Source organism: Dermacentor variabilis, chromosome 1 (genome assembly GCF_050947875.1).
Source record: "Dermacentor variabilis isolate Ectoservices chromosome 1, ASM5094787v1, whole genome shotgun sequence".
Classification (NCBI taxonomy): Eukaryota; Metazoa; Arthropoda; class Arachnida; order Ixodida; family Ixodidae; genus Dermacentor; species Dermacentor variabilis.
The window spans coordinates 247,178,523-247,190,740 of record NC_134568.1 but is presented as its reverse complement, the minus strand read 5'-3'; the positions used below and the strand labels follow the sequence as shown (position 1 = coordinate 247,190,740).

General features: G+C 40.1%; 1 protein-coding gene across 7 annotated transcripts in view; it reads right to left on the bottom strand.

Annotated features, from left to right (window-relative positions):
• The window catches only part of LOC142560578 (transcription initiation factor TFIID subunit 4-like), a 110,465-nt gene that overhangs the window by 71,785 nt on the left and 26,462 nt on the right, over positions 1-12,218 (bottom strand). For all 7 annotated transcript variants that reach the window (XM_075672787.1, XM_075672810.1, XM_075672795.1 and 4 more), the window contains one exon: positions 3,387-3,545. In XM_075672787.1, coding sequence (XP_075528902.1) covers positions 3,387-3,545 — 159 coding nt within the window. The remainder of the gene's footprint in view (positions 1-3,386; positions 3,546-12,218) is intronic.

Sequence of the window (12,218 nt, the reverse complement as noted above, 5' to 3'; positions counted from 1 at the left end):
AAGACAAGAAAAGCCATTTTCTAAGGAGAAATTCTGTTTAAGTTAATGCAGGTCAGATGTCACCTAAAGCTAGTCAAGTACAAATTGCTAGCGCAGTGTGCAGTATTGAAATTATTGAAAAAAAAATTATGCAGATCTCACACACTGTGAGAATCCATATAAGCGAAGCTTTGTACACTGTTTGCTTTGATGGACAATAATTAGCAAGGATGTTGACGGCGAAGGTTTAATTTCTTCAACGTTTAGTCTAACACGAGAATGGTGAATGATGTTAAATGTTACGTTACATGCACCACTGCTGTTCGTCTGTGTAGTACATATAACACACAGGGGGAGGTGTTTGATGGAGCCGTTGGCTGTATGCCATACTTCATAACCTCTGAGAGGGTTGAGCTTATTCATGCCTCACATGGCACATCGCATAGTGGCAAAAGTATTAAACGTTAATTCAATTATGGGGCTGTGTGTGCCAAAATCACAATCGGATTATGAGGCACGCCGTACTGGCAGACTCCAATTTAATTGTGACACCGTGGTGTTCTTTAACGTGTCCCTAAATATAAGTGCAGAAGAATTTTTTCTTTCGGCACCGTCGAAATGCGGCTGCCACGGTTGGGATCAAACCCGCGACCTCAAGCAATGCCATAGCCACAAAGCTACCGCAGCAGGCACAGGAGTGTTGATTTGACATGTAAACGTTTCCGTAGTGTCGCCTAGACCCTACGGTGCGCGCTTTAATGTGGCTTGCTTCTGCATGGCCAACGTAAGTTGTCCACTCGCCAAATTTGTATGGCACTTATTTTTCAGAAATATCAGAAAGGTACCATACCACACCTCGAACTTAAATTTATCTTGTTTGCCCGCAACCACTGTTGTGTCTATAGAAGTAACATTTCCTTCCCTTCTCACGTCACCCCCCTCCTCCTCCTTGTATGTGAATTGCAAGCGAAGAGTGGCAAGACTGTTATTCACTCATTTTACAACTGCATCGATTCTACCCCATGCTCTGCCTCCTCTCACCCCTACTCTTTACCATTTCATCTAGCTTCCATATGGACTTGCACATCAGTAGAAAGGTAAGTGCTGAAATTTCTACAATGCTCTTGCGGGGGGTCACGGATAGTCACAGCTGTCAAGAGGCTAATGTGGCAATTCCCACAGAGCTCCAGAGGGCATTGTGCATATTCGACTTGGCGCAAAGTTCCAAACGAGTTTCTCACGCCACCTTTCCTCTCTGCCGTGCTCCTGTCATGTATACACAATGCTCTGAACCACACCCAGACGTGGTGTGCCAGACAGCAGCAGCAGAAGCAGCAGCAGTGAGGAAGTCGAAGGAAGAGGCAAAAAAAGCTTCGCTTTAAAATACAAATAGTAAAAATTATGCAGATACCACGCACTGTGGGAATTGATGTAAGTGAAGCTTTCTGTGCTGTTTGCTTTGATTGACAATAATTAGCGGTGATGCTGACGGCGAATGTTTAATTTCTTCAACATTTTATCCAACACAAGAGTGGTGAGTTGATGTTAAATGTTACCTTGCTTGCACCACTGCTGTTTGTCTGCATAGTACACAAAACACAAAGGGAGAGGTGTTTGCTTGAGGCGATGTTGTGCACCATATTTCATAACCTCTGAGAGGGTTGAGAATTGTCATTGCCTCACATGGCACATCGCATCGTGGCAGAAGCATTAAACTTGAATTGGATGACGGGGCTGTTCGTGCCAAAACCACATTCTGATTATGAGGCAGGCCGTAGTGACACACTCCGGATTAATTTTGGCACCGTGGTGTTATTTAATATGTCCCTAAATCAAAGTGTGCGAGTGTTCTTTATTTTGAACCCGTCTAAATGTGGCTGCCTCAGTCAAATCCACGACTTCAAGCAATACCATAGCTGCAAAGCTATCGCGGTGGGCACGGAAGTGTTGATTTCATCTGCAACCGCTTCCATTGTGTTGCCTAGACCCTGCGGTGCGCTTTAATTAATGTGGCTCTATCCGGACCTCTTGCTTTTAAGTATGCTTCTGCACGCCCTGCGTAAGTTGTGCGCTAGACATATTTGCATTGTTTTATTTTTGAGAAATAACAGAAATGCACCGTACCATACCTTGAACTTAAGTTTATCCAGCGTTTCCTTGCCTTCTCACGTCACTTTTTCTCTATGCCCCCCCCCCCCCCTATTTGTATGGGAACTGCGAGTGAAAAGTGGCAAGACTGTTATTCACTTGTTTCGTGACGGCGTCAGTTCTACCCATTCCCTGCCCCCTCTCCCCCCTCCTCCCTTCCATTCGCTCTAGCTTCCCTCTGCACTCGCATGTTGGTAGAAAGGTAAGTGCTTGCAGGGGGGGTCACTGATAATTACAGCTGTCAAGATGCTAATGTGGCGACGACCCAAAAGCTCCGAAGCATTGTGCAAATTCGACACGCTGCAGTCCAAACAAGTTGCTTGCGTCTCTTTTCTTCTCTGCCACGCTTCTATGTATATACGTACACAATCTGAACCACCCCCTGACGCGGTGTGCCAGACAGCAGCAGCCACAGCACCCACAACAGCAGCAGCAGTGGGAAAGTTGAAGGAAAAGGCAAAGAAAGCTTCGCTTTAAAAAAAGAAAAGTGTGTTCCACAACAGCTGGTCTCAATGGGCCTGTCAATGACCTTCGAAACCTTCGAAGGGCCTGTCAGTTAAACTCTACGATTGGGAGGTAACCATAGAAATACAATGGCAATGCAAAAGTTGTAAAACAGTATAGTGCACAATGGTGAAAATATATAGCCACTGACAATGAGCTTACCTACAGTCATTCCTAATCACTGAGTGAAGACATAAAACTGTTCCATCACAAACCAACTCTGCTACCAGATAAAGGCAAGAAGAGCTGCACAAATTAATGTACCAATCATACACTATTCAGATAATTTTCCACCAACACTATAACTTGAAAAGTTCATTTTACTGAAATAAAGAACTTGAAGTCAGTCTGTAAAATAAGTCACCTTATTTCCTGCACTTTCACAGAAACAGCAAAGAAGCAAAATCTCAAGTGTATTCAAAATGATCAAGGTAAAAAGACAGACACTAATAAGTAAGTAGGGTAGATTGGCATGCATCCCATAACAGCTTTCATTCAAAGCTAGGCAAACACTCCACTAAATACACCATATAGAGCAAATGCATAAACATGTAGATAAGCGTATAGACAGACATGCAACCATAAATGAAAAGTGTCAGCATCTTGCACACAAGGCACACAAACTAAACAAAATTATGGCAAAGAGGTGTACACAGCCCCCAGGCACACAGTGGAACACCAAGCACTTCTACAGTGCTAATTGGGCTGTTTGTCCACCTTAGCATGCACTTATTACAAACAGCCAAACAACCTACCTGTACAGACTGCAGCCGGTAAGTGGGTGCTCCTGACATACTTGCAGCTGAAGAGTTTGGTGGCAGGCTGGGGGCCACGTTGACGACCTGCAGTTGCCCATTTTCTGTTTTCACAAGCAGGGTGCCACGCATCATGCCTGGTTGAAGTGTGATCGTGTTCTGCAAGCAAAAGTGCCACACATACAAAAACTTCAATCTAGTTACGATGTAGCACGATAACTTGGCCACAAAATCTTGCAATGTGAATTTTCTGCACTCAGAAAATATACACTTATGAAATAAACAACAGAGCTTTTTCTCACACAGATGCAATTAAATATCTCAGAAATTATGCAAACTGTCACATAGATGCTTCCATACACAAAGATACAGTTCATATTACTGCTTAATAGAGCTAACAAACTGTAGAACCAAATGCCGGGATAATTAAATCATACTCTAATAACACTCCTAAAGCCACTACTATAACACAAAGTTGTAATTTCTTCAACCCCAGCAGCCCCTTTCTGGTAACATTAGAAATGAAGTTATCAGCTCGGATAAAAAGAGCAATTCATTCTGAAAAGCTAGTGAGCCATTTCCTTTTGCCTTTTAATATGATTAGCATACTTAGGGAGCTTCACGCACTTTTAGGGGACTCTCAGGCTGGGTCTAAACCCTTTTCCTACCAAATAGGGTCACTTGGTTACTTGGGTCTGATGGGCATTGGCCAGCTGGCCGAGGAAACCCACTTCGAACGCAACCATCGGACCAACTTGGGTCACTCAGTATGCGGCACTGGGTATGTGCCACTCTTCAATTAACATCTCTGACGATAACTGGAGAAACTGAACATGAACCTCTTTGGTTCGGACCCCTTGGTTCTTCTTTGTTATCATACTATCACAAGGGTGCACAGAAAAACCCTACGGTTGCCTGCTGAAATGAAATAAAGTCGCCACAAGTGTAAAAAATTTTTTTTTCATGGAAGACTTTCAAGGAGCCGTACGCATAACAGTACATGCAAAACTCAGTGCAACATGACATAGTAAAGAATGTGAGGGGAGAGAGAATGAATTTAAAGTAGCAGCAAGGCAAGCAGCCAGAACTGAGCATTATTCAGAAAAGGAAACTTTCATGAACACATTAAGCAAACATTCAAAGCACATAACTTATGTGCTTTGAATAAGCACGTACTTTGAATAAGCACGTACTTATTCAAAACATACCCTTAATGGACATCTTTGGGACGTAAGACACTATGGTGCAAACAAAAAAAAAGGGGGGGGGAGGGATATGAAGCATGGTGCTTGGAAATGCTGATTGCCAGACACATGTGAGAATAAATGGCTCACCAAATTATCAAAAAAAGGAACAATCTACGTCTGCCACCCAAAATTTAAAGTAGAACACTGCTGGTTTGCACTTGTCAATGAACTTTTCTGAATGCTGATATTGAAGGGGGAAAAAACGCAGGGGGGGAAGCACAGATGTCAAACACATTTTTTAATACTTCCAGAAGCAATACTGCGACCAATACATTATAGTGCAGCTTCTGAAACACGCAAGCTCAGGCCACGCATTTCACTGTATGCATGATGCAATAACAGTGAAAATACTGTATGCTTCAAGAATGAAATCAACTTGCATTAGAAATGTCAACAGTTGCATTTGAAACTCTTATACAATTCAAGATGCAGGAATGTGCGCCCAATATATAAACGCATAGAAGCATTCCTGTGACACAGGAAAAGCTTTAATGCAGCTACAAAGTGGCATACACAGGGCAGAGCAGGCTAATTATTTTAAAGACATTATGACCACAAAAAATTAAAGTGAATATTTGACTAATTAAAAAATTTTTGCAAATTACCTTTTAGACTGCTTACTTTACGCCACATGTTGCAATCTACTATTTGTAGCCAATGTGTCATATCCACTTCGAACGAATTCTGAGGATGGCACCAGCTTCATGATATGCGTTCCAAAAATGTGTGATGAAATGAATTGGTGTTGCATTAACTTTGGGCTCCAATGCATTTTTGTGCTTTGATAAAAAAATTAGTGGAAGAACAGTACATTCTTCATCCAAAGACTAAAAGTTTTAATGCAGCTACAATGTGACATACACAGGGCAACACAGGCTAATGTGCTAGTGTTGATAGACAAAGTAAGTCTTAAAAAAAAAGTAATTTTTTTATCTCTGCATTCAGAAAAATGCCTGTTAGCTCCCTTTTATTCAAAAACAAAACTAAATAGGAATTAGAGGAGTGAGATCGCAGCATTCATAATAAGAATACATATATATCGGGTATGTTCAAATATTTTAACATCAAGAGAATTTTTAAAAACCGCCTGTGGCATTTTGCACAAATATACCTATGAGCTGGCGTATGCAAACAGGCATATATCACTTAAACTGGAATTCAATATGCATAATTGACTGATTAATTAAATTTCTCTAATCAACTTTTCAACTAATTACTTTAGCGCACATATTGCAACACACAAATTAAGCCAGTGATTTCACAAGGCTCATCCACTTGGAGTGAATCTTGAAACTAGCACCAATTTGAGATAAGCACAGTGAAACTTGGATTAAAAATGTGCTGTTTTTCAACAACTTTTTTATGAAATCACAAAAATGCATTGGAGCCCAAAGTTAATGCAACACCAATGCATTTCGTCACAAATTTTGGGAACGCATATCATGAAGCTGGTGCCATCCACAGAATTCGTTCGAAGTGTATATGACACATCGGCTACAAATAGTAGATTGCAACATGTGGCGTAAAGTAAGCAGTCTAAAAGTTAATTTGCAAAAAAATGTGTTAATTAGTCAAATATTCACTTTCATTTTTTGTGGTCATGACGTCTTTAAAATAATGTTAATGAGAAAATAAAATACTGTGTGTGTGTGTACGTGCATGCACATGCAAGCGCACGAGAGAAAGGTAAAACCTTACTAAATTTTTCAGTAAAATGAAACCAAAAAAGATCCCACAGTAAAAGGGAGTGCTGTGAAAATAATCTTTAACTTTATTACTACCACATTACCACTAAAGCTGAGGTTACAAAAACTTTTGGCTGCCTTCCACACTCATATGTGGCACGAGGTTTTCTTACACAGTAGATTGTGGCTTTAATCATGACATACTAGCTCACTGAGCTATGAGCTAAATCACTCGCTTATTGGCTTATTCTCCACCGGGATATGTTTAGCTTATCACCCATTAGCTTGGCTCAGGTTAAACTAGCATTGGCCATGCTCATGCACCCAGTAGACCGAAAAATACTAAGCTCTGCTTTACAAAACCTTGTAATACAGTGGCACATTTTAACACAGTGGCCCAGATTCAAGAATATAAAACTTGGGAGTTTTCATCACACCCAATCTTTCATGAACAAATGTCACTTCCATCTCTACTAACGCTTTCAGATCATTAGGGTTCTTGTGCCACAACTGAAGAAATGCCACTTCCAAACTGTGAAAGCTTACTTAGTTACTATCTTATTAATTACTAGTTACTAGCTTACATTCGGCCTCAACTTGAGTACAGCTCTTGTATATATATATATGGTCTCCACCATCAAAAATATCTCATTGACCTTCTGGAGTGACTCCAAAACAGGACAAGCCATTTCATTTCAATCACTTATACTTATTGAAGTGTAACCCAAATAAAGCTCGAACTTTCATTGCAACCATTAAGTATTTGCCACGACACTGCCCTTTTATCACACAGCTGGTCTACCCATATCAAACCGGAAAGAAGCATTCTGGATGTCACAAAGATCATTCAATCAGTTCAGCTACACTCGCATTTATGACACCACAAACGCTTTCAATTTTTCAGCTCTGCCTTGTGCTATTCTTCTCTGGAATGCTCTTCCAAATAACATTGTTTGCCAATCCAGCCACACCATATTTCGCAGTCGTCTGGTCAAACATCTTGCCACCTCAGCCCTCTAGTCCTTCTGTGCATATTTTTCCTTGTGCCTCTATTTTTTCCTGTAGCTTTCTACATTCTGGTCGAACATCTTCATTGATTTTATAGTATGTGAATACCATGCGTACTTATGTTTGTTATTTACTTTTCTGAACAAATCCCATGTGGGTTTGCACAACATTCATAATCTATGAACATGCAGCAGATAACAGAGTTTATTGTTGCCTACCATTTCGTTTTTCTTTTTTTCCCCACATTTTGTATTGCGTTAATTCACCAGTTGATATGGCGACTGTCGCATTTGTATGCCTACTCTGTAATAAATTGAACTTCATGTAATATTGACTAGTATCTTTCCGTGTGTACTTTTTCCCGTTTTTAGTTTTCATTTCAATTGCACTTTTGTATTGGCTGTTCTGATGTTGCATACTATTAAGGCTTACAAATAGTGCTTATTCTACGCTGATACCTTTTTTTGTTGTTGTTTTGAATAACACTTGTTTTACGTTCATGTAATCGTAGTTCCCCTCCTTACCAAATGCCTTTCTGAAGGCCCTGTAATGTATTCACAAATAAAAATAAAAATAAAATAAAAATGGTGATGATTATATGATATGAATTCTAATCTTTCTCTCAAACTACCTTGACTAGAATAACCATAGTCATAAGAAACCTTATTTTCTTGTTTCAAATCACAAATCAATGCCCTTATCCCCATAAAACAAGCACTAATAAGAAACAGAGGTCTACTTTGTTTAGCTTTTCACCTTATTCATTTTAACTGTACAACTCTATAATCCATGCCTATTTTTCCTGTGCTCATTCATTGAATGCATTTGGGCACTTCTCCAATAGCTCTCAGAGCCAAAATTTTATTTGCACGTTCTTGATTGGTCTAATATCCTTGAAGTGCTGATCAAGGTTCCCATGCAGTAGCAGCCACTTTTCCAAAGCAATTTCAACGTTCCACATATTGCCTTCATACAGAAAAAAAAGTGCTATGATGACACAGTCTCCTTGATAATAGGCAATCTGCAAAAATCTACAAGTTGGCTTCCCTGAAAGATTGTTTTTGCCATCTCTGTGGCAAAGCATGAGCAGGGAGCTGCTGGAGTGTTAGGTAGGTGAAATATGCATTGTTTTCTTGTACATTTTTTTTTCCTTTTGGAGAATTAATGAAATCTGTAGTGTCACCTAACTTTCCCACACTTGTTTTCCCAAGAGAAGTGGAAACTATTGTACAGCATCAGCATCCTCACCTGCCCAGCAGGCAGCCCTCAAAATGTGGAAGTCGTGACCCTTATTGGCTGTAATCTATGAAGAACAGAAGTGGGTAATCTATGAAGAACAGAAGTGGGTTACGGGGAACAGATAACATAGCCTTCTCGTTTTTTTTTTAGTTAACTTTAAAGGTTGGTCTATAGGTTGTGAGCTTTTGGTTCGACAGCAGCTTTCTAGGGCAGGTGACATTACAGAACTTTGCAGATTGATATGGGCAACTGTCATGGTTATAATATAAAAGTTATGAACCATGACAGTTGATTGAGGTCACTATATTTATAACCATCAAATAAATGTTCAGTTACGTTCTATGTATTGCTCGCATTGTGATCGAATAGTGAATAATTGTTTGCAATGATTAGTACAAAGTAAACCTCCCTGTTCTGTGTCTCCATAAAATCAGGACATCGCACTGTGAAGTGACACAGTCAGTCTACTAACATTCCATTTCTGGTGTGTGGAAACACGCAGTCATTCTAAAACAGTTCTAACGTAGAAATGGCTTCATTGGCAGTCTATCAAGCTTCGGTGAGGAATCACTATTGGAAAGTTTCAGCAACTGTACAGTCACTTTTATGTTCCCAAAATAGCAAGACCTTTACCATATTTACTTTTACACTTCTGGTGGCAAGATGCTAATGTACATGTAATTGAAGCATTAAAAAAAAAATATGGGGTTTTAAGCGCCAAACCACTTTCTGATTATGAGGCACACCGTAGTTGAGGACTCCGGAAATTTGGACCACCTGGGTTTCTTTTAACGTGCACCTAAATCTAAGTACACAGTTGTTTTCGCATTTCGCCCTCATCAAAATTGAAGCATTCATGTAATGATTACTTATTGCATAAGTACATTTTGTATGGAGTTTTTAAAAGTAAAAACTGACCTATGTGATGGCACAAAGAAAAATAATTCATGAAAAAAGGAGCTAACCAAGAATCTCCTTTTCATGACACCACATAACAATAAATGTGATGCTGCAAAAGTTACACACTTGTTCACTTACAAATATGTGCCTCTACAAGGCTCACCCACTGACCTAAATGTGATGTGCATTTGGCAACCATCAGATCCAACATCATCAGATGTTAGCTGCCTTGAAAATTGTTGGCGTGAAAACTTTCTTTTGAGGCATGGAATTTGAGAGCGACCACAATTTGAACAACACTTAGTGGCTCTGGCTCCTATTTTCCTTCATGCCGTTATCACTCATTAATCATGTGCTTGCTTGTAAGGTTAACAATCACAGAAACACTAGGCATGCAAAGATATGGGTACTAATGCCCTGTATGATGTTCTGCAGGCTGTTTCCATGGGCTGATATTTATGGCATAAGGATTCAACTGGACCTTTTCCACACCTCTGCAAGTTGCTGCTCTGAAAACTCTGCTGTCCCCCAAAAAATCTTGTCAACAGACTAGTCCTACGTGAAACATTAAAAACCTGCTTCAGCTGTTCGGCTCCATTAGGTCATTATTTTTGTTATCTTCTACATGCGCTATTCTTAGAAATTTAGTGCTGTTGCACCTTCACCACAGTTCGGGTACATTCGCTGAAGCATGCAGAGCTACCTCCCGTCATGAAGAAAACTTCATTTGTTGCGGAGCTAGCATTCCTCGGAGGTGAAGTGAAGAGACAAAGCTATTTCACATTTACCATTGGCTTTATTTAATTTCTTTTACAGTATTGCTGGTTTATAGGTGAAAGCTAGCAGCCTGACTGCACTTTCCAGGCACAGAATTTTTCGCTTCTGTAGCATTGGTCAAATGCCTGAGCGGCAACACTTCAACTACTACTCTCCGGTACTGAAGTTCGAATCCCTTCGGGAAACTTAACTCCTTTTTTTTCATTTCTTTATGGAATTGCAAAGCACTTTAAGAAATCTGTAATGAATGCCAGCATACATCAAAAGAAGGGGAGTGAGCCTGAAACAGCTATGGTTGTAACAGGTACGCTTGTGTGCTGTGATTCAGGTGCATAATAAAGATTCCCAGGTGGTAAAAATAAATCCAGTCTCCCTCTACAGCGTGTCACATAATAAAACTGGTTTTGGCTCGTAAAACAAGAAAATTAAGTTGAATTCATAATGCCTAGTAATTTAATTTGAAGGCCGAACCATGGCCTAATGTTGGGAAAATAAGGATGTTTTCGTTTATATGTCATCTTAGTAATCTTAGTCATCTCTTAGTCCCCACGGACGTTGTGCATGTGCCCCAGCTGAAGTCTTACATTGCTGCGAGTTCACTTCATGTATACTTGGTGCTGGGACGGTGCCTTTACAGGTGGGGGTTATATTATGGCGCAACCAAGAGTGGCGCCAGTCAGAAAACAATTTGACATGTAGAGATGGAATTGGTCTTGACAGCCATCTCGTTTATGCATCGTTGTCTCTCTTGTAAATATTGCAAATACATCTTTATATGTTTGTTAAATGGGGTTTAATGGCGCAAAAGCGGCTAAGGCTATGCTGCGCCAGACACAGGGTAATAAAATTTCATTAGTAAATGCAGCATACCCTGCACTAATTAAAAAGCTTACTTAAAAAATCTGTTTTGTCTAAAAAGCGAATCACATCAGTCAGAGGTATCAGTGCATTATCTCCTAACATCAATATCGAGTGAAATGGGATGCGGGACTTGTACAATATGCGGAAGTACTTTTTTCCATGCATTTCAATATGTGGACAAGCAATTAGAATGTGCATTACTGTTAACGGTCCATGGCATTTGTCACAGGTTGGTTGTTCCTCCTCTCTCAATAAGTAGCAGTAGGCAAAGAATTACTTCGATGAAGCGTTCCTGATGGTAGCATGTCTTCCACTCCCTAAGGACAAGTTTAATGAGTTGAAGTTTATTGTTGTCTTTCGAGTGCCATTCGCATTACTAGTTAGAGAGCAGTGCCTTGCGAACAGCTTGAATCCCATCCCTAACAGGTATGTTAACTCTTGAAACATTTAGATTTCTTGCCCTTGCTGCACATTCACCTGCTTTTTCATTTCCAGGGATCCCAACGTGGATTGGGACCCAGCAGAAAGGAACGGTTTGGTCTTTATTTAGGTTTGTTAGTATATGTATGACGTCACCTATGATGGGTTTGTACTGTGAGTGTGTGTTCAAGGCCTTAAGTGCATTTAGAGAATCTGTACAGATCATAGATTTTTTTGTGTTTGGCATTTATAATCATTTGTACTGACACCCATAAGGCGTAACACTCAGCCGTGAAAACTGATATAAACTGTGGTAGTCTGAGTGTGTGTTCCTGTGTACCATCAATTATGCTGCTTCCGACATAAGTGGGCATCCTCGAGCCATCGGTGTAAAATTCTGGGCAAGTGTCTTAACTGTCTTGCACTGTGAGAAATTTCTGTAGTATGTGTTCACTAGGCGTATCTTGTTTCTTTTTTTTGATGTGCCAATGAAAAATCTAGAAATTATGTGAAATTGTTCCAAGGAGCTATTCTAGTTGGCCTTTCTTTGCATGACAGAAAGTGCTTCAGTAGGGACATTGTAGTCGTGGCATTTTTCTTCAAATCTAAGTATGAGTGGTCTTATAGTATTTGGCCTGTTTGTGTAGTGTAGTCGTTTGTTGCACTGAGTGATAATGTTATAGCAAATATGGTGT